Source organism: Parus major, chromosome 2 (genome assembly GCF_001522545.3).
Source record: "Parus major isolate Abel chromosome 2, Parus_major1.1, whole genome shotgun sequence".
Taxonomy (NCBI): domain Eukaryota; kingdom Metazoa; phylum Chordata; class Aves; order Passeriformes; family Paridae; genus Parus; species Parus major.
Window position 1 is genome coordinate 125,887,985 of NC_031769.1, and position 23,121 is coordinate 125,911,105.

At 38.3% G+C, this 23,121-nt stretch overlaps 1 protein-coding gene and 1 long non-coding RNA gene across 5 annotated transcripts in view; one reads left to right on the top strand and one right to left on the bottom strand.

Moving 5' to 3' along the window:
• Positions 1–1,073: 1,073 nt before the first annotated feature.
• The window catches only part of LOC107200704, a 35,861-nt gene continuing 13,813 nt past the window's right edge, over positions 1,074–23,121 (bottom strand). The window contains exons 4-7 of the long non-coding RNA XR_001519718.1: positions 5,382–5,551; positions 4,342–4,503; positions 3,579–3,658; positions 1,074–1,159 (exon numbers count right to left, since the gene is read on the bottom strand). This is a non-coding gene — a long non-coding RNA (uncharacterized LOC107200704). The remainder of the gene's footprint in view (positions 1,160–3,578; positions 3,659–4,341; positions 4,504–5,381; positions 5,552–23,121) is intronic.
• Positions 1,249–21,746, top strand: LOC107200703 (Y+L amino acid transporter 2-like). 4 transcript variants are annotated; one of them, XM_015619535.2, is made up of 11 exons: positions 1,268–1,343; positions 1,844–1,990; positions 7,642–8,159; positions 9,551–9,676; positions 12,293–12,437; positions 13,276–13,399; positions 14,112–14,215; positions 14,488–14,584; positions 15,644–15,793; positions 17,987–18,170; positions 18,874–21,327. In XM_015619535.2, the coding sequence occupies exons 3-11, from the start codon at positions 7,658–7,660 to the stop codon at positions 18,963–18,965; spliced, it is 1,524 nt and encodes a 507-aa protein (XP_015475021.1). In that variant the 5' UTR covers positions 1,268–1,343; positions 1,844–1,990; positions 7,642–7,657; the 3' UTR covers positions 18,966–21,327. The 4 variants fall into 4 exon arrangements, with proteins under 4 accessions (XP_015475023.1, XP_015475020.1, XP_015475021.1 ...); XM_015619537.1 differs by lacking the exon at positions 1,844–1,990 and having other exon boundaries at positions 1,249–1,343; positions 18,869–21,327; XM_015619534.1 differs by lacking the exon at positions 1,844–1,990 and having other exon boundaries at positions 1,249–1,343.

Consider the following 23,121-nt stretch of genomic DNA (forward strand, 5'->3'; position numbering starts at 1 on the left):
AAATGCAAGATTAGATGTAATCTTCCTTGGCAAAGGGACTAGATTTTGTGTTTACAGTATAAATGTTCAAGAAAAATCCTTTTCATGCCCAGTGCATGCTTTATGATTGCTCAATGTTGATTTATGTGCTGTTCCTGTAAATCTATGGCAAATATCCAGTCGTGTGTAACCATGAGGGTCAGACCAATACAAGTACAGGAGGCATTAATGAAGAAAAGACTCTTTTTCATGTTCCAACATGTAGCTTTTACAGACTTGAAACAAAGAACTGAGGCTGGCTCAGGAATGGGATAAATGGACAATATAAAGGTGCTCTGATAGCAGAGTCCCTCAGTATGACACACAATCAGAAAACCAGTTTGGTGCCCCAAATCAGAAACAGGACAAACTCAAGTTCAAATTCCAGAGTGGAAGTAATTATGCATTCTTGAAAATATGCATTCTGGATTTTAGGCTATGGTTTGTTAACATTGCCCTGGCAGAAGAAAAAAGACTTTGAGATGGCAGAGGCCCTGATTAAGGAACATGGTTCTCAGCCTCTCTGTTTTTCCAACAAGGAACAACATCTCTGAAAAACAATCCTGCTGCCAAAATGCTTTTTGCCACGTAAATTGTACGTAACCACAAACTTGCAGGCAGCTGGAATTGTGCTGGAATCTTTTCAGGCAGACTTAGAGAGCTCTCATCCTTCATCGATAAAACAGCTTGAAAGCTGTTTACTCAAAGAATTTGTCCTATACCTGCTTTGAATAGGGTTTTAAGAAAGCACAGCCATTCTGTGTAAACATTAACATTATACCTGTCTCAATCTATCACAAAAGACATGTTTATACATTATGTTACTTTAAAATGAAGAAATAGGAGGAGCTCTGGCTTATAAAAGAAAGATTTGTGGGTTTTTTATTATTCTTTTTGGTCACCGTGGGTTACAGAATGGAACATGCAACGTGATTCTATGCTCCTGCTTGTTTCTTAGTTGGACTCCTCAGGCGTATTGGAAGGATATCTGTGCTTGGATTCAAATATTTTATTTTTCTGTGTGGATTAGTGGTCCAACCTGATGAAGTGCTGTTATCTGGTGCCTCAGCTCTAGTGACAAGACTCTTGAGCTGCTGGATCAGCTCCTTCCAGATGCCCTTTGGCACGTGAGTACATCTTTCTTCACGGAAAACAAAAATCCCAAGTTAGTACTCTTGCATTCATTAACTTTTCACTCTGCCCAGGAGATTTTATTTTCTGGATGTTTTCTTGTTTCATTAGACATTATGCTGTATACCATACTGGCTTTGCTAAAGGACATCATAGGACAAATATTATTTCAGAAGACTAAGTGAATACACTGGGTAAATAATTTCTTTGCTTATTTTTATCTTAGATTTTTTTTTTAAAACTTATTGAATTAAAATAAGATCAACCAGATCAACACCAGATCAACCTGTTTTGGGTCTCATGCATCATCTATAAAAGACACAGGTCTATAATTCTGAAGTTAAGAAAAATAATTGAGTTGATTAATATTTAACAATGCATAGGGTAAACTTAGAAGAAAATTTGGGGAAAAAAACCCCAAAAATATTTGTTTGTTTGAAATTAAATAATGCCTATGATTTTCAGTTAACTGCAGCTCTTTGCTAGTCTGCCCCCTCTGAAAGACTTTCTGATTTAGCAAGTTGTGCCACTAGAAAAAACATCTTTGTGTAGTGTTAGTAAAAATTCCATTGTGGCTTTCTACATCATAAAGAAAGAATTAGACTGCATTATTATTCATGGTTTCAGTGACACATGGATGAAGGATTTTTTTTTTCCCCAAACTTTCCCTTTATTTCTATCACAAATTTCCTAGGAATAGAGAGCAGCTGTTGTCTGCTTCTGCCTGACTAATGACCTCAGTTGAGGCTGTTTGGAAAAACCACATTCCAGAAGAGTCTGAGATCTTTCTTGAAAGCTCTCATTGATTCTAATGTTCATGCTACTGTAATAAAAATAGCAGGTAAGGCAAGGCTAAATGGAGAGTGAGAGAAGAGGCTATTCATATTACCCATCCTGGTAAATAGAGGTGTTTATTTAGAGCAGCAGCCTGGGAGACACTGTTCTATTACAGCAGCCTTTCTGCTAAAGGAAGCAAGCATATCACCTACCCTCTGGTAAGCTGCTAACTTCTTTTTAATAGCTCCTTAAATTTGGGCTACAGTAGCTTTTTTTCTCAAATCTCTTTGATTTGCTTTGGATTGGGAATGGAGTGCTGGGGGCGGAGCAAGTCCCTCCTGTGGGAAAGCCAGTCTATGACCGTAGTAATGCCTTTGGAGCGTGTGAAGCAATAATTCATTGAATATTTTTATAAACAGAAATTGAAAACCAAAAGGAAGTATGCTTGTTTCCTATTGAGTGAGAAATGTTTGTTTCAGATGAGATCAAAGTGGATTTTTGTTGCTGTTGTTTGAGTTTTTAGTATTATAATTTCTGAGAGTATTTTATTGTATGCTGTTTCCTCATACTGCATAATCTTGTTTTGTTTGCTTTCCTCATTGGGAAATGTCCAACAGTACAATTTGCCATGAATACTCCCTTTGAGACCTGTTGATGCTCATACTCAGTAGTAGTCTTTTGAAGTTTGAACTACACATTTTTGGTCATGTTGAAAACTGCTTGCTCATCTGATTTCATGTTCCAATAGCTATTAATATAACTGTATATGGGGTTTTTAACTTTTGGTTAATCTTCTACAGGCAGGAGGAAACTGCCCAGAATATACTTGAAGAAAGTAAGAGATTGCTCATGACTTTTGCAATGGCTATGCAAAATGTATATTGATACATTTTCTACGTGCATATTGATTTCTAATACCCATATAATTAAAATGTGCTAGGTTTTCATTTTAAATGTTATTCTTCATCTCACTAGTTTTCTGACTGAAACTAGAAAATATTGTGAGTTTATCAGTTTTCTTAGCTGGTTTGACTTGGCCTGGTTCATTGGTGGCATAGCACACTTTCATTATTGAGAAATTTTGTGGAGGTAGACATAATTCACCGAAAGAAAAGACCACAAAATGAGATATAAATCTGATGTCCATGTTCCAACATCTTTCATAGGAGGTGACTTTTTAAATGCCCTCATCTTCCAAGGGAATCTGCTGAAGGCAACAATAATTCATCTCTGATACCTTATCAATTTACTAATATTTCTTGAATTAAAGATGAGAATTGCTAGATGTTCTAACAGATGGGGCACCTCAGTCCCCCTGGAGGATTATGGAGCAGTTTGTAAGACTTCACAAGTCTGTGAGTTCCTGTGGAAGTACATAAGCACTTCCCTGACCAAGCCTTGCTGAATCATTTGGCAGAGGTGAATTACCCCCTTAAGATGGAAGTTATCACTCATGAAGTGTAGACCCCTGAAGAATGGGAAGTGTCTGAGAAAATCCTCCCCTGCCAAACCAGCTCAATAGTAATTTATGGAAGAACTGTCTTTGATTTCAGCTCCAGTTTTCAACTATGATCAACTTGTCCCTTCCATCCTTCACTTTTCTGTATGACTTTTGGCAGAGGATTAAGTAAGAAAGAGCTACTGAGAATTACCTGAATATGGTGTTACTGTTTTCTTTAATTTCTCAGGTTTCAGTCTCCAAGGTCCTTTCTGTTGCTCTTTGCACATACATCTGGGAGGTAAAAAAGAAGGTGCAAAACATTTAGGGCCATTTTGGCTGTCTGAGCTCTCAAGGCATTGTGCTTTCCCTGAGAGGAAAATTTCCCTCCATTTATTGAGAGAGTCCCTAAGGGAAAGGAAGATCTGCCTGAAACCAGGGTTCTGAAGTTGTGTAACAGAGCTCACTTCCTGAAACAAGGCAGAGGCAAGTGTTGGCAGCTGTGTCATTCAGCCTGCTGTGTCCTCGGAGGCACATTGATTCCAGAAACCAATAGCTCTTTCTGCTCATCCCATTCTGTGGGACCAAGACAGCAAGGACCTTCTTTAGCATCAGAAAGCTTTTAAGCTTTGCTCCTCAGACTTCATGCTCAAGAGTTACTAAAATACCTGTACTGGTGATTTTGCTGCCATAAAGTTTTATCATCACAATACCCAACCATTTTAAAGCAGGATGCAAAGAACCTCAGTTTTTTAATTACTGCATAAATTTAAACGTCCTGGTCTCAGGTCTCTGACTGCTAGAAGCTTCACCATAAATGTTTGTCATCTATTATAATACAGGATTTTACAACTGAAAATGGCCACCCCTGTAAGAAATCACCTTATTACAGCTCTGATGGTTGTCCCCACCCAATAAGCTCTCTCAGTAGCTTTTGCTGTCTCTCACTTGGATTACATGCATCCTCAAAATCTCACCTAGATGTCCAAATGATGGAGAAGAGCTATTGAAGCATTCTTGAACATGTAATCTTCTCAGCTAAAGCTTCTTGGCACACCAGTTTGAGGCAGAGGCAACAGTGATGGTCCCAGAAAGAGGACATGGTGGCATGAGGGTGAAGTGATGACAGTAGGACAGGACTGTTGACCAGATTCAGTAGGGGAAAATGTAACAGCAATAAATTCTTTATACACTTGACAAAAATAATATTCTTTTGCTATTGTACAGGGAGATCTGTACAGGATTTCCAATATTCCACTAATTTTCTTAATAGCAGGAATACTTTGCTGAGAACAAGCATGAGTCATGACTCGGAGAATCTTGTTTATTTAAGAAAGACATAGTCTTGAATAAAGAAATCAGTAACTGCTCCAACATTTTTATGTCACTGAATGAAATCAGTGCATTGTCAAACTGCTGGAAATAATACCATTGTCTTGGTGGAGAAGGACAGGCAGAGGCTGTTTCAGGTGATATAAATTAATAGTGAAGTTACATATCTTTGTTATGGAAACTGAATCTCTTACCCTTTGACTCTCAGGCCATACCTATTTGTGGATTTATTTGAGTGTCTGGGTAAAAATTTTGCTCATGTGACATGTCTCAAAGTACTGAATTTTGAACTGTTTCTTCTACTTGTTTTTCTTTCATAATGGTTTCATCCACAGTCACTGATTTATGAAAGAAATACTTCCCTACACAGCTCTGGTTACACATTTTTAAAATCGGAAATAATCTTTTGGTAGCACAAGAGATAAGAGAAAAATATGCAAAACATGGTGTTACTTAAGAAAACAATTTAAACTTTACCTTTGTGCTTTCATGAATGCTGCAGACTGTAAAAGTGCTACTAGGCTTTGGTAGCATTGCCAGATTAAATTATCAAATTCCCTTTAGCTAGCCGACCATCTGTACTAGACATCAAAGTTCAGGTTTGATACCACGTACCCAAGTTACCTGTACCTACCAATGACTTGATGTATTCTTTTTTACAGGAAAATAACTGTATCTTACTTACCAGTGAGGCTTCATTTCAGGAAAAGTGATAGCTGCTGGGTTTCATCACTGCATAGCTCCACATTCCCATCACCTGGGTAACAGCTGCATTTTAAATTCCCACACCCTTGAGCTGTGCTGACTGAGATATCTTTGCATTTCAGCTCACAGCCAGAACATACATTTAAAAATCTGGAAAAAAAAAAAATTAAAAATTTGCACGTCAAGCATAAGAAGCACAAGATAGTTTTAAACCAGCTATGATAAAAAAGGAGTATTAATACAGAATTATGCCCAGATTTTTAGCATGTTACTCTCATGATGAACTCTCCAAACAGCTGCCATCATGGGAGGGGTTTCTGCCAGTATTTCACATAGCCATTGAGAAAAGAAATGGAGACAGGGAGTTCTGGAAGTATTGGCCTGTATTTTGGGGTTGGGAGGGTGACTTTTTCCTCCTTTCTGTCACACAGAAGGAAACAGGTGAGGGTTATAAGGAATTTAAAAGAAGATGTATGAATGCATGAAAGGTGTATTGGATGCATGAAATTTCTCTCTGCAAACCAGGATGGTGCTTTTTATTCATAGAGGGATGATGTGAGAAGTAAGAGGAGTCACTTGAGTGTGTGAGGAGGAGGTCAGGAAAAAAAAAAAAAAAAAAAAGCCAGCAAACAAAAAAGGAATAGCGCTGGTGTTTGCCCAACAGCTTTTAAAACCCTTTGTCCTGCCTTTAGGAACAGAGGAAAGGGGAAAGTACAGGGAGGTCAGGAAAAAAAAAAAAAAAAAAAAAAAAGGGAGACTGCAGTCATGCTTGACAAGAGTTAATATTTAACTTTATTCCAGTGTTCCCACAGTGTTCCTGTGGTTAAAGAAAGTGCCATTGGGATGAGAAAAACATTTAATCTTTAAAGAGAATTTGGCATCTTTTAATTTTTAATACTCATGAGGTCTCGCTTGCTATTTGATCAATTAGGAAAGTGAGTTGCATCAAAAAATCTGGGAAAGATCACATAGAATTATAATATATTCAGGGTTGATGGAACAGTCATACTTTATAAAGGAAAGCAAACCTTTCAGGATGTTTGGGGAGGGCAGATTGTTTTAAACTGGCCATTGACCCACGTTTTAACAACATAAATTGTGAATCACATGTAATATGTAAATGTAGTGTGTAAACATTTGTAATCAAATGGGTTTTGTTTTGCCAGTGTTGCATGGATGAGCTTTGTTCTACTAAGAAGACTTGGATCTAAGTCATAGAATTTTGAGGAAGTTATCTTCAGAAGTGCTTTAGAGTGTGTGGAGGGGGGAAGGGAAAGAGTAACAAACATCTTTTGAGACAGACACCAAAAATTAACTGTTGATCTAAGGACCCTTATCCATCAGCAGGACCCAAGAAGTGGGACAGTCACAGCGGTCCTGGGTTCCTCATCCCCAGGGACCTCAGCCCCGGAGCTGTGCATGTGTGCATCACATGCACATCGGTGCACTCACCCATGGAGCTATGCAGTTAGGTCATTCTTGCCAGCTCCCAGCATATTTGGATCTTGTCCTGCAAGCACCAGAGGGAGATGCTTTACAGGCATGTTTTGTTGGACTTTCTGATACAGAAGTGTTCCAGGGACAGAGTGTTCCAGACTCAATCCTTGTGAATGTTTGTGGCTTCTCCTGAGAAGTCAAGTGAGGTTAATAGCTAACCAAGCTGCAAGATTCACTGCAGCAGCAATCTCATCTCTAGGAGCAGTAAAACTCTTTTTTTACCCTTACATTAACATTTACCTTGTGAAATTAGAGGTTTTGAGGCTCCTTTTCTGTCTTTTCTCTGGTGTTCCCCAGCAGAACAGTTTTCAAGTAAATGTCATTTGATGAAACAAATAATAATGAAATTAAAATTCTTCCTGGGATAAGAACAAATTTTAGGAAGAGGTATTCTTAGAGAGGACACTCCAGCTGTATGAGAATGTGTTACCAGGGATACAGTGTCTCCTTCCTTAAAATATTTTCAATAACGTAACATAGAATTACAATTCAAGACAAATAATAATAGTGAACTGAGAGTTAACAGGCTTCAGAATCTATCACCAAAGACAGTGGCTTCATATTTATCCATTGAAAAGATATGCAACCATAAAAGTTAAGAAAATTCACTAGTGTGCTGTTCCTGTATTGCAAGGTAAAATCAGGCAAAATAGTTTTCTTTACATCATTTATGCCTTGTATGTTAATTATCTTATCCATGTTTCTGATGCATTAAAAAATATGTTCTCTCCTCTTGTTTTCAGGTAATGTGATTTGAAGATGCCAGCCCCTTGGCAAATATGCTGTGATAAAAAGTCCAGAACTAGAAATGCAAAAGCTGAAATGGACAATATGGCAGAGACAAGTGAAAAAATGCAGATGAAAAAAGAAATCACGTTACTAAATGGAGTTTCCTTAATTGTAGGGAACATGATTGGCTCTGGCATATTTGTATCACCCAGAGGTGTTTTAATGTACAGTGCTTCCTATGGACTCTCACTCATCATCTGGGCACTTGGTGGGATTTTTTCCCTGTTTGGAGCTTTGTGTTACGTTGAACTGGGAACATCCATCGTGAAATCTGGAGGCAGTTATGCCTATATTCTTGAGGCATTTGGGGCCTTTGTGGCCTTCATCAGACTCTGGTCTTCCTTGCTAATTATTGAACCAACAACTCAGGCAGTGATAGCAATCACATTTGCTAACTATATTGTTCAGCCAATTTTCCCCCATTGTGAACCGCCGTATGATGCAGTCAGGTTGATTGCAGCTGCATGTATATGTAAGTAGTAATTGCTAGAAGTTAAAAACTGTAACTGTATGTAGCCAGAAGGGGTTTTTCTAAAGTTCTATTTCTTTGCATTCTGTGAAAATAATTATTAAGCTATCTAAAACATGTTCTTAGAAACTAATAATTTTTTATTCAGATGTATTGTGTTTGGGGCTGGTATTACTAGAGAGGGAGAAGAGGATTACGATAATTTGGCAGGGAGAAATTGTGACTGTTGATTAAAGATACATGGATGTCTATGGTTCGCTGGCCTAACTGGCTGATAGGACACTGTCACATGCACAGATTCATTTAGGAAAATGAAGGCAAGAAGTTCTTTGAGCATGTGTGGTTGCATGCTAGTTCCCTTACTATATAGAATGATTTCTAAATTATTTTCAATGTGAGCATTACAAAACATTTTTTCTTCCTTTTAAAACCAAAGTATAGATTATAGGCAGGTCAAAGAAGCAGAAGCAAAGACCAAAACTTCTAGATAAGAAATAGCTCACTTTGATCCATGCTTGGGAGCACTCTAGGTCACCATGCCACATTTGTTCTGCTCTCTTCTCCATCAGCTGGGCTTTACCTGGTACCAATGCACACCATTACCTTTCCTCATTTATCTCTGTTTTGAATCATGGGGTTGCAAGAGGGAGAACTTTTCTGTGATATCGTGTGTGTGCTAGAGTGAGAGCAGATGGGCACTGACCTGCTGCCAGCCAAGGGACAAACCTGACTGCAGAGAATATGGCAAAAGGAGGAAAGGAAAATTGGTCGATCCCACCCGCTTTCTGCAACCAACTGCTTTGGTATTTTTGTTAGATTCTGGAAAAACTGTAGATTCTGTAAAAAACATCGAAAGAATGCTGTAAGTATGTGCTATGCAGTCTTCAGACTCAGGGCCAAAATGTGAATGACACAACTTCAAACCCATGAGCACAGAGTAATAGCATGCTGGCCCAGCTCAATTCAGTATCTTGTCACAGCATGCAAACTGTTTCTGTGCAGAAATTGTCCTTATTCTATACCTAAACTAGAGCTTAACTCAGCATGAAGAAATTTATGATATACAGGATATAAAGAAATGCATGTGAACAACTTTGTTGAATTTAATAAAGTGTAAATGTTATTTAAAAGGAAAAGGAGTAAGTCCTAAAATTCAAAAACTGATGTGTTTTGTCTTACCTACATCATGGAAACAGTTTTCTTCAGAAAACCATTGTGCAAATTTTAAACCAGGTATTTCATTTTAATAAATCCGGGTGGTCCTGAAGTGGAGAAATTTGATTCTGTTTTACTTCTTAAAAGAGGAGTGGTATCTGAAAAGATGGGTTTGAAATATGGCTTAAGTGATATTAAACGTCCAGTGCTTTTTTCATGCATATTCATTTTCTTTGCAGGTTCCTTAACGTTAATTAATTGTGTTAATGTAAAGTGGGGTACCCGTGTACAAGATGTTTTCACATATGCAAAAGTTATGGCTCTTATCTTGGTGATATCTGTTGGTCTTTACAAAATTGGTAAAGGTAAGAATAATTTTCATTTACGTAAATTCTATGAAATGAACCACATATGAGTTTCAAAATCCACATAGGGAGATCCTTAAGACTTACATATGAAGTGTTATTTATTCTGGAAAAATAAAAGTCTGCCTTAGGAAGATCAGATGTATTTTTTGGCTTGTTAAGCAACAGGGGATTAATTATTGAGGCCAAGTTCTGCGCTGCTTGGTCGGAATACCAAATAGCAGCTGAACTGACATCACTTTACTGCTGACTAGTTTAAAGTCAGCCTCTGTGTTTGACTCATGCATTACCTGTCCTATAACAGGACAGGAACAGAAGTTGTGTTGCTTGTAACAGTTCCCCCCACCACCATTCTCGCCCCCACTGGCACCACCCCCAGCCAGGGGGTGATGACCAGAGAGGGTGAATCGTAGGTGGGATTTGTGGGAGGGCATGTTTGTTCTAGAAACAGAGGAGAAGAGTGTAACAGTGCAGTTCTGTGAATCACTGTGGTATGGTGTTACTGTAAGGCATCACAGGTCAGCTGAGCCACCTCCTATCAGCAGTAACTGGACTGAACTGAACACACTAAAAAGCTGGAGAGCAGTTTATTCTGGTGCCACCTCAGAGCTTTGCATACGGCAATAGATTTGATTTTATTCATTTGGGCCTCTGGCACAGTGAAGTCTCTTCCAGTTTTAGCTCTGCTAATTAGTTTACTAAGGTTTTTACATTTTCATTTCCTTTGAAATTCTTAAATTGTATAGCCGTTTTATCTTTGTTCACTTGAAATAAAAGTGGTTTACCCTCTTCAGTTTAGGAATTATCGTTTTCTCCTGCTAAATTAGCTTATAAATCCTAACAAGCATGCTTACTATTCCATGTTTGCTGGCCTCCTCCTTTCCTTGGTGGCAGTTGCATCAGCTGTTACACTGTAAAGCTACATTAGACTTTAGGAAAGCATTTTTGTTCAGCCATTACCCCTGCATGTCAGTTGGCACCAGCTGGCTGAAGTCCAAAGAAACCTGGACAACCAAACCCAGTCCTAAGGGCAGAGATGTGAAGATTCAGAGAAGCAGCATTGCTTAAGGGTCACAGTTGCATGAAGGAGTAGTTCCCCTCACAAAACTGCTCCAGTTTTGCAAAAGTGTGATTCTGTGATGTCACCTCTGTAGCAGCATCGCTGCTGCTTTCAAATTGCCTCCTTCAAAATTGCCTCCTGTCCTTCTCACTGGTGTGCTGTTGGACCCAGGGGCTGCTCCCTCTGGTCCCACATACGGCCCCTTTGCTTCCTCTGCATTGCTCTGGGGGCTCAGGGAGGGTTAAAGCACAGAGAAAACATTATGGTGAGGCACACAAAATGCTGAGAGCTTTTACTGGCAGTAAAGGTCTCACCTCTGCTTTGTTGAAGCAGAACCAAGCACTTAAATACAGGAAAGACTGGGAGGAGGAATGATGTAGACTTCTGGAGGAAGCTGTGATCAGGTCAATGACCCTTTTAAATTCAGCAGCTGTTTAAATTAAAAGAAAAGTTATGATGTTTTAGCCCCTTCATTGTCTTTCTGATGTGCTTGGATATACTTCTTGTGCTAAAGGACTGTAAATATATCTGATTTTGAATATGAGCTGTCTTTAGCCAAAGGAAAAAAAAATAAAAAAATCTTGTCTTGAACATTTTGGATTTTTCTTTCTTTTATCTTCCAACCATTTTCTTCTGCAAAGTATATGTACATCTTATAGCTTCCCTTCTTTGGATCAGTCTCCTGATCTTCAATACTGAATCTTTTGATACTACTTTTGTAGTATCTATAAACTCTTTTGGTTGAATCAGTGCTTTCATTTTACAAAAAAAAGACATTACTTTCTTTCCTAATTGAGGTTTCAGCATGTTTCTGTCTGTTCTTAATACTTATCTCACTTCCATTTTCACTAGATAGCAGACTTTCCTTCTGCAAACTAAGGCCTTTCTTCCCCTTTCCAGGATGGCAGTGAAGGCTTATGCGGTTTCACCAACATTTCGCCTATTTTGCAGCATTCTGCAGGCTGTCATCTCAACCGATGGGGCTAAACTACAGCAGAATTTTGAAAGGAAAGATTTTTAATCTCTTCTCTGAGTTCTGGGGAACAGCCTTGTGGGTCAGAGCATCCTACTGAAAACCACGCCTAAAGGAGGCCCCCCTCTAGTGGCCACTAATTCATCTGGTGGAAATAAAAACGCAGCTATTAGGAAGAAATAGGAGAGAGAGTTTCAGGAACTGAAACTGGGTTTGCCAAGTACCTCATCCTGGCTGACAGGGTACTGCATGCCCTTGGTATGGCTCCCTCCTTCGGTAGGGTCAGCAGTAATGTCAGAAGAGGACTCTGTGAATTCTGGTAGGATTACAAAAGTCACATTCAAATAACAATCATGTGAAAATGTTCTGTTTCCTCCCTGCACAAGTGTAGCTGTCTAAACATCTGCCTGAAACTCTCCTGTTTGTTAAGTAAAAATGTAAGTTGTGTACTTTTAGATACAGTGATCAAACCTGGATGCAGTGGGGAGTTACTTTTGGTTAGCTGACACTTCAGGTGTAGTGCCCTTCTAAGTTGCAATCCTTGAAAAATGTAACAGGCAATTGGCACCTGCCATTTGTACAGGGGAAACGGAAAACCTGAGAGCTCCATTCGAGGGCTCAGCAACAAACCCAGGGATGATCGCCCTGGCTCTCTACTCTGCCCTCTTCTCCTACTCAGGATGGGACACACTCAACTATGTCACCGAGGAAATGCAGAATCCTGAGAGGTAAACACATGCTTTTCCTTTGAATCACTGGCAGCTGATGGCAGGACAAACCACTCTGTATCTGTTTCTGACTGGAAATTAGTTATTTTCTCTTCAAAAACCTTATTTTTTTCAAATGAAGGAGTAAGTAGGAGAGCTCTTTCTGATTATTCTGTTCATTTATCAGTTGTATCACACTAATAAATCATTTACCTGTATATATGTATTTTACATCTTACACTTTGGACTACAATTTTTAAAGGAGAACAAATCCCTGCTGAAAGCAAAGAAAAAAAAAGGTGCATCCAGCCCTCTAAAATTCCCTGCTTCTTTTCAGTTCAGCAGAATTATTTTTCCAAGACATTTTTTGCCACCAGTAGAGTAAGACTGTGTCAGATTTATGACTTTTATGATGTGATCTTCAGCATTACTGTTTATGGGCAAATATCATCTCCTCCCTTCTGTAGGGATGTTAGCCCTGTTGAGTTGTGTGCATCAGCCATTCAAGCTGAAGGAAAAAAATGCCACAATCAAGAAAATACCAAAGTCTGCACTTAAATCTCATTGTTTGAGAGCTCTCTTAAATTGCTGTATATAACAGACTGTGTATTAAATTTACATGTATGAATGTTTTAAGGTTTGGATTTTTTAAACTTGTGACAGACGCACATGCAACAAACTAAGCTCTTTATGGAATTATTTCACACATGGCTGCATGTTATTTTGTAATCCCATGATTCAAAATGATGGATTACAAGACATGATAGAGATAAAAAACGCTTGAATCTGAGAACAATCTTCTATTTAAGTATTTCTCATTTAAGTAACATGAAATAATTTTTCCATTTTGCTTTTGCAGGAACCTACCTCTTTCTATTGCAATTTCAATGCCTATTGTAGCTATTATTTACTTATTGACTAATGTAGCATACTATGTAGTGTTGGACATGTCAGCTCTCCTCACAAGTGATGCCGTGGCTGTGGTAAGTTGTGGAACATAACCCAAACAAAAGACACTACAGGAAAATTTCAGGTAGCATGCTTGGCAAACAGCTGAAATACTGCCATGCTCAAGGCTGCTTAAAATATCTTTTTCATGTAACAGTACCAGTATTTTAGAAGCTGCATATCAAGAAAGTATCTACATAAACATGCTCTTGAAAAACCATCTTGTATACTCTGTAAATCTTGCTCTTAACACTACATCATAGGAAAGATGTTTTTGCCAGGATCAAAGAGCTATAGAAATTCTGGGTGGTTGAAGAACCAGGTTTTTTTGTTATCATTCTAACGTACGGTATGTAATGTTTAACACACAGCCACAGCAGTATTTTCAACACAGAAGTGTGCGCTGAAATGTTTTTTTAAAACCTTATCAATACTTGATGCAGAAATAAAATGATAATTCATGGATTACTACAGCTGGGATTTGTCAGAATACTTTAAAGCCAATACATCATCTTCTTTTCCATCATTGAATTAATCTAGGCTTAGAATTTATTTTTTTAAATCTTTTTTGGTATATCTGCCAATTTTATTTCAATGCTGGGCAGCTTTTCCAAATTCTAATTTCCTAAGTAATTTTTGGGTGCCATAAAAAAGCATTGGCTATGACACTACATTTGGGAAGGTTTCTCAGGATTATCCATATGCCTAACACAGTGGTCCTCACCATTATTTTTTTTTCTGTTACAGACATTTGGAGGTGAAACCCTTAGTCATGCCAAGTGGATAATTCCTATAGCAGTGGCCATGTCTTGCTATAGTGGCTTAAACTCATCAATTATTGCAGCATCTCGGTATGAAATCTAAGGTTTATTTTAAATAATTGAAAAGGAGTTATTAATAAGCATTCTTTACTAATGTTTGATAATTTTTGCCATGACAAGTCATTCATTTATGGAGGTATTGTTACAATCAGATGTCTTCTCATGACCAGCACCATTTGATAAACTAAAGCCACTTGAGAAGAGAGAAGCACTTACAACAGAGTAATAAAAAGATTCTTTCTTTGCTTTGTCAGGAAGCAAAAAGCTACTGCTATGGTTGAGTTTCCTTAGTCTTTTTTTAGGCTTTTCTATGTTGGAGCCAGGGAAGGACACCTCCCTGTCAGTCTGAGCTTGATTCACGTTAAGTGCTTCACACCCGTCCCTGCTCTCCTGTTCAATGTAAGTCACACCCCAGCCTCGTGCCTGGCTGGGGTAGTTGGGGTTTGGACCTGGGGTAAAACATCTCGGCTCTGCCCTGGACTTCTCACAGGCTTCTCCTGCCCTGGAGACATCTTCTGCAAATGCCCACAACTTCTAAAACTCATTGAAGGGGTGGGAGTGGTGTTATTTTGTATGATAGAGGGTTTTTTTCAGTGGAAAGGGAATGGCTTGATTCATGTTCATAAGCTCTCCAAACAATATTAGAGAGAAGTACAATAGCATTACTGAGAAAACAAAGAATGGCTAAATATGTAATGGTAACAGACAGGAGCTGTTTAAGTCTTTAATGTGAGCTTTTAGAGTGTCACTGGAGGAGAATATGTCAAGAACATCTCTTTGTTCATCCACCCTGCCGTAGGCTGATGTTCTACAACTGCAGCTATAACAGGAGTGACAAAGCCCTTAAAATTAAATTTCTGCCATCAAATGCCTATAGCCCTGATAATTTTTTACTGCTGTCACAATGCAAATGAAATCTTGTGACACAAAATTGTGGATCTATGAGTTATAGCATTAGTGGAAATTATTTTCATAAACAATCCACGTATTTGATCATGCATTTTATTTGGTGTCTGCCATTGTTCCATATTTATGAATATTCATATAATTTATGAATAAATTATCATACTGATCCTGTTTGACATCAAATGATTTACTAAAATTTATAATCTCACTATGAAGGCTCTTCTCACAGGGATTCTGTTTACACTAGTAAGATGATTTTTACTCTGTTAATATACCACCATTCACAGCTTTCATGTGGAAAGTGGAAGTTTTTTCTGCTAATCTGTTAAAATAGACATTGAATTCCTGATGGTTTAGGTCTTTCTGTGCAGGCAGTATAGCACACCTGCAGGGAACCAAAGTCACTCTAGTGATCTCAATTTTTGAGTGGACTGGGTACTTTCAAGGATCTGCTATCCCAAGCTCATACAAATAGGTTGGAAACAGGCCAGTTAATAATTTTACTCTGTTTTTATTTTCGCATTAAAAGGTCTTTGTTTTTGTTATCTCTAGGGCTTAATGACTTTGCTTTATCTACTTGTGGAAGATGTTTTCCTCCTTATTAATTACTACTGCTTCAACTACTGGCTCTTTGTGGGTTTATCTATTGCAGGACTAATATATTTGAGATATACTCAACCACATAGACCACGGCCTGTTAAAGTAAGTAAAAAAGACAGGAAAAAATCTCTAAAAGCCAGCTAATGCATGTGTTTATATGATCTTTAATATCACAACCATAACAGTACCAGTTGTTACAGATTTATTAGCCATATAAATTCTTTCTAAATACAAGATGAAGAAGCAAAACCCATCAGAGTCCACAAGAACGTCTGTTCTGGTAGTTTTCCTGTGATATTGAAATGATATATACCATTTTTATTTTTTTTTCATTCAGACTTATAATTTATTTTGTTTCAAAACAAATAAGGAATAAGAAAATTTCTGGGGCTCTTAGCCCATCCTGGATGAATAGAAGACCTCAGCAGAGCTGGTGATGGATGCTTAATGGATGATTAATAGTCTGAACAAACCTACATGATTTAACAAACACAGTAAAATCCCTCCAAAGCCCATAAATGTCCACAATTCTGCTCACACAGAAGTTAGCTTAAATAATCAAATATATTTTGAATATTCCCTCCCACTGCATAATGGTCATAGACAGTAAAATGCAAGTTTAATGCTTGACCTAGAAGAGCATTTGACTATCAGTTAGACAAGGGAGACTGCACAGAAACAAAGTGTGCCTAAAACCTGTTTCTAGTGTTAATCCAGTGATTTTCCAGGAAGTAAGGATGGAAACACAGCAGGCACACAAAACCATGCACTGGCTCCGTTTGCTGGCTCCACAGCCTGCATTTTGGCTCTGCAGTGATGCATTAAAAATCAAGAGAATTACAAATTAACACTCCCCAAACATTTCTTCTTTGTCAATCTCTCTTCCTAGACTCCTGCATCATTTTCACAAACACATTTTCTTTCCATTGAAGTGTAACATCCTGATTAAGTTTAAAAAAGATTCAAACAAACATAAAACATCCTAAGCACTTGCTGCTAGAAACCTTCTCAATTTTCGACAGCAGACTCAATTTTCCTGAAGCATGTTCACACCCAATTTCCAAACTTTCCCACAGAGTATGTGGAAGGTAAAGATTAAATCTTGCCTTATTAGCAGTTTTACTTCTGACTCTACTAAGGATTAGGGTCAGATTATACACAATGACTGTTTAATTCCTGTCAGTATTTGCCAACTTAGTCAACTTCACATACACCATTTCCTTTTTTGAAATGTAGCAGTTGGTTTTCATCAACTTACATTTTTAACCTTTTTAAGTATTTATACCAGTAAACTCTCACCGATTTCAGCTGGTATTCAAATGTTAACTCCTGTGTCCTTGACAAGGCTCACTCCTAGAGACCAAAAAATCCATAAAGAGGTTATTGAAACTTTCATAGAATCATGAAATGTTAAGGTTTTGAAGGGACCATAAAGAGCACCAAGTCCTAACCATCCCTGCCACAGGCAGGGAGAATTTCCACCAGACAAAATTGCTCAAGGATTTATCCAACTCAGCCTTGAACTACTTGGGGCATACACAACCTCCCTGGGCAACCTGTTCCAGTGTCTCACCACTTTCACAGTAGAGAATTTCTTCCTAACCTAACCTAAATTTCCCCCCTTTCAGTTTGTACCCATTACTCCATGTCCTATCACTACAGTTCCCAACAAAGAATCCCTCTCCAGCTTTCCTGTAGGCCCCCTTAAGACACTGGAAGGTTGCTATGAGGTGTCCATGCAACCTTTTATCATCTTGGTTGAACAGCCCCAACTTTCTCAACCTGCTCTTGTAGGGAAGGTGCTCCAGTCTTCTTATCAGCTTTGTGGCCCAACTTTCCTTGTTTGTGGTATGATACTTGTTAAGTGCCCACACAAAATGGTTGTAAATCAGTCTATTAGTTCTACAGCTTCAAGATGGTTATTGAAGGTCTAAGTGAGCTAGTTCCCAACCAAAACTACATGTAAAAATTCAGAACTGAAGCTGGAGAGAAAGCTACCCATTACTTAAAGTACTTCTTTCAAAGGTTGATCCTTCAATAATTGTAAAGCAACTGAGTTTATGCAGGCCTGAAAAAAATAAAATAGTCAGATGCTCAGTGTGTACCAAATAACAGGCTAAAAAAGTGTACACAGAAGCTAAAAAAATATGCTGACTGTAAGCAGTCAAAAGATTCAGTACATAATTTTATTATTGACATGTCTAACTTTAATCTGCAAAGCCTGAATTTTTACAATAGAGTATTTGTTGCATCTTTTAACAAATGCTGTATTTTTTTTTTTTTTTGTCTTCACAGCTTAGCCTCTTCTTCCCTATAGTATATTGTCTATGTTCCCTATTCCTGGTTATAGTGCCTCTCTACAGTGATACAATCAATTCCCTAATTGGTGTTGGTATTGCCCTCTCAGGCATACCTGCATATTATTTGGGAGTCTATCTGCCAGTTGAAAAACGACCTAAATGTCTACTGTGGCTCTCTGGTAAGTAACATCATGTCCCAGTCACCATGACAAAACTTTAGGCTGAAGAAGGAGAAAATATTTTTTCCTAAAATTCTTTTCTTTATAAGTTTTGTTATGATTTGGTATATGGCATATTTGAGATCATCTACTTTATCACATGGTCCTGAAAACAAAACCATGCTTACCTGTACAAAACAGTTCAATATGTAGATGACATATGGTCATCCGATATTTGTGGTGCTGAGACTTTTCAGTATGAGCCTCAATAAAAAGGATTGTGAATACTAAACCTAAGCATTTTAATGGAAGGCAGAAATACCAGAACATCTTTGCTTCACTTTACATCCAAGGAAACAATCCAAATCAGAGGAGTCCACAGATTTTCAGAAACAATGAAATAATTGATTATGGGCTTGAAGGGTGGTTGTCAGTCCTCAAATTGAGGCAGTCTTGAAAAGAAAATCTTTAATATTTTTATTTATTATATTTTTAATTCAGCTATCAATTCAATGAAAATGTTGATGAAAATCTGATTAAACAAGAATTTCAGTTTCATTATTGACTTATTTTGCCTTTATCTATTTATAACATATGCTTAATTCTATTCATTAAGGTGTTTCAAGATTTTCCTAATATCTGTGTAGTGTTTTCAAATCCTCAAAATCCAGATGTATGTCTAAGATTTATCATAAATTTCTCTCACACATTTTTGCCAGTACAGCTACAACAACGAAGTATGTTCAGATGCTCTTCTACTGTGCTCTGTCAGACCTGGACATAGACGTGGAGCCCACAGCAGCCAAGAGTAAATAGAGTTTCCTCAGTGTTGAGAATTGTGCCTTGATATCTCCTATCTGGAACAATTTTTATCATCTGAAGTTCTCCCCAAATGTTCAGTCATACTGGAGCACTAAGCACTGTCCTGTGCATCAGTCTGATGCCAGTTAAGTTGTGATGGTTTTACAAAACACTATGTTTTCCAGGATTTCTTTGTAAAATTCTGTTTGTTAATAGTGAGTTATCATGTGACATTTTGAAGCTATAAAGCAATTACTGAACATTTATTAGTAGTTAAGTGCTAAATATTAAAGGCAAAAGAAAAGTAAAAAATATTAGATCAGATCTTTGAAAGACTCAAAAACTGAGTTTGAAAGCAGAAACCATAGTGTTCATCTAAAAATATAGCTAAATTCTTAGCCAAAGTGAAAAAAATATATAATTCTTGCTGGTAGACATGCTTTAAGTCACTGTAATATTCATGTTAAAGTATCCTAATGCATAGTTCCTGGCATACATAGTTTACCAAAAGCAGACAACCAAAGGGTTTGGTCATTTAAGCTAAGTGTGAGAAATTCTAATTTGATGACAGTCCACATTCATTACTCATTTGTAGGAAAGGTATTTCCAACAAACAAATGATACCATTGTACAGAAGTACTTTTGCTTTCCAGCAGAACATTCTGCCATGGCACAGAAGGCACTGAGTCACATTCCAGCTAGTGTATATTCAGGGAAAACACTTCACCTTCTCAGACTGTCCTTTGCTTGCTTAGAAGTATAAGAAGTGTGATCCCATTAATCATACTGATTTTTCCACAGCAGAACTTACTCAAGAAATTCACAAGAACAAATTAAAAACTGACATTTTTCAAAATTCCTTGAGCCCCTTCCTAACCCTTGAGACCTCAGCAGTTTCTGCTGGACAATGTAACCTGCAGCTCTCCTACTGAGCACACAGGGAGCCTCTGGATGGGTCTTCACACCACACAGGTGCCTGGTGCACAGACACTTGCAATGGACAAGTGGTCCATTGGACCACATCAGTGGGTGCCATGAAAGAAAAGGGCAGTTAAGAACTAGGGATGTTCTCTTGAATGCTGCATTTTTCAGGGTGACACACAAGAATGAGCAACTAGTCCTAATTCTTGGCCTCCTGAAATGGAAAATCTAATAAATGTTGTTAGGAAACCAGTCTTGCAACCTAGACCTTCAAATTCTTCAGCTCTAATGGTTTGCTGATATGCAGTACCATGCACAATCCTTGTTGGCAAGTCATACCTCCTTTCTGGTTTTATATTTAAATGTAACATATATTGTTCCTAATTTGAATTTCACCATTCCTCTTCAATTAACCTTAACTAAGGTAATTTAATCTTATATAAGCCCATGTAGCTTCTAAAACTGTTGTGTATTATTGATGTCTGCTCAGAGAAAGAGCAGTGGAACAGGCAATTTTTACTATTTAAGCCTCTCTTCACTCCCTCCCCACACTGCAAAGTCATTTGGAAGATTGTAATTTCATGCATCTGGGGTGTAGTTTAGTTTGCTCAGCTCAGAACCACGTACTCTTCACACTCAACACACGTCTCTGGTACAGTATAGCACCACTGTGATCCTGCCCTATGATTGCAGAAATTCTGCATTTTCACCTCATCTCTTACAAAGCACTGGTTGGTGACAGAGCTGTGGTCCAGAGACAAAGAGAGAGTACAAACCCTCCAGCACAAAGCTGACCCTCTGCCTCCACAGAGTTCAAAGTCATGCTGGGTACTGAGCCATGTCACACCAAGACAGCACTGTACCATCCTCTGAAGTTTTCCAATGCAGGACCAAAGTTTCTAAATTATTTGGGTCACCTGAGGTGACATCTTAGGTGGTAACAAGCAGGCATTACAGGAATGCAATAAGAGCTATGAAATATGAACATTTCCAAACAGAACTCTGAGCTGAGAAACTCCTTTCATTGTCAGTTCTTTGCCAAAACCTTTTTTTGGCACGACTCTGTGCATTTGTTCTGGCTGGGGTAGAGTTAATTTTCCCCACAGCAGCCCTCAAGGATGTGCTTTTCATTGCTGGCTGGAAAGGTGTTGATAACACACCAGTGCTTTGGCTATTGCTGAGCAGTGCTGGCACAGCATCAGCGCTGTCTCCACAACATTCCACTCCCCATCAGTAGGCTGGGAAGATCCTGGGAGGGGACACAGCTGACCCAAATTAACCAAAGGGGTTTTCCATACCGTATGACATCAGCTTAGAAAAGCAGGAGGAAGGTGGGGCATTTGTTGGTTTCAAAGTTTGCCTTCTGGAGAAATCACTACCCATGCTGAAGCCCCACTTCCCAGGATGTGGTTGGACAATGCTCTCTGATAAAAAATAAAGATTAAAATTAATTTTATCCCTCTTTGTTTGTGCACACACAAACTTTTTCTTTTGCTTTAGTAAACTACTTTATCTCAACCTACAAGTTGTTTTCTATCTTATTTTCTCTTCCCTGTCCCATTGAGAAGGGGGAGTGATGGAGCAGATCCATGGGCACTGGGAATCCAACAAAGGTCAACTCAGCACAGCCTTTTGACTTTCTGGGCATGATGCACAAGCCTTTGTTTTGTTTCTGGACAGAAGAAAAGTAATAGATACAAGTTTATAAATGTAAATAAAAGTACTGAAATCTCTGGATGTTGGAATCTCAGAAATGTTAATGTGATTGTTGATTTTTCACTCCTTACAAATATAAGTTATTGTCAAATATCTAAAGCAAGTCATAGATGCTGAAAGTGTTTAGACAAATAAACATTTGATTCTTGGCAAATGCTATAGCTGTGTGGCTTTAAAGCATAAATATAGTACTGTGAGATAAATTTACCCTGCTTTACATCTCACCAGCTGGATTGCCAGGAGAGAAGTTAGACTAACTCTTCTTTGTATTCTCTATAAATCAATTAAAAAAGCATTTATGGAAGAAAGAATTTCTAGTTGCTCTCAGATGAGACATATAAGCAATTCAAGCACTTTCTTGCTCTAGGAGTTAATATTTATTATTCTACATTATTACATTATTCACAGATGCTCAATTACACAGTGAGACGATAAACCATTTCACTTTTTCAGAGACAGTCTTGGCACCTAGGCTAAGTATCTCTTCACTAAATATCAAAATATTAGGAGTGGGCTGTTTGAAATCTAGTTTGGCAGCTGGCTTCTCTCTGGTGGAAGAGACTGGGATGTGGACAACACTGGGAACCTCTGGAGGATGCAGCCCCTGGAGGTGAAGGCTCAGCACTAGCCTGCCAGGCTGCAGGGACAAGAGACCCTGGTAAAGAGCCCACATGCAGAGCTTGGGAAGGACCTGTCAGGACCAAAAGCTGGGGTGAAATTTCATACAGTATGAAAGGATAATACTAGCTCTTACTTAGGAATTAAGAAAATGCAGGATTCTTGCTTCTTACAAAAAGTCGCAGCTCTTTAAATAAAAAGATGAGGATTGGTATCAGATGTCATTTCTGTATCAGCAAAGGAAAACAAGCTGCTGTTGGTAGAGGAAGCACCGTCAGCCATAGCAAGCCTGAAGATACCTGGGCTTTGCATGAGCCTGAAGAGGCATAAGGGCTGTCGTGTGTTCCCTGGCTACAGAGGTGAGGTATTGCCTTCGTACGTCACGCAGGGTGAGGATACAGAGGGGTGAAACTACCTGAGATTGCACAACTGGACACTGGGACAGGTCACAGCTCTGTTGCACTCTGTAAGATGAAAGGCCTTCACCACATGTGAAACTTGAAACTGAAGATACTTCCTAATATATTTCTTGAAATTTACCTTCATTTCGTAACAGAAATTTAAGAAGTATTACACAATATTTCAATCTGTAGTACGAACTTTGTCAAGTCCCTATTCTGGTAAGCTAGCAGGTTTTGTTCCCATTTTTTTCTACATGATTGATTTTTTGACTTAGGAGGAGTGGCAGCCAGGCAACTATATGAAGTTCCACAATTTTATTAGCGACTCAAAAAAAATAAAATAAAAGAAAGTGAATAAGAAAAATAAAATGCAAACCTAAATATGCCACACAGTAAGGGGAAAATTAGCTACTTTGTCTTGTACATCAAGAGCCTTGATTATTAACACAAGAAAAATTTATAAATACTTTTTTAGGAGCACACAATTAATGTATTGGAAGTTACTGAAAAACAAA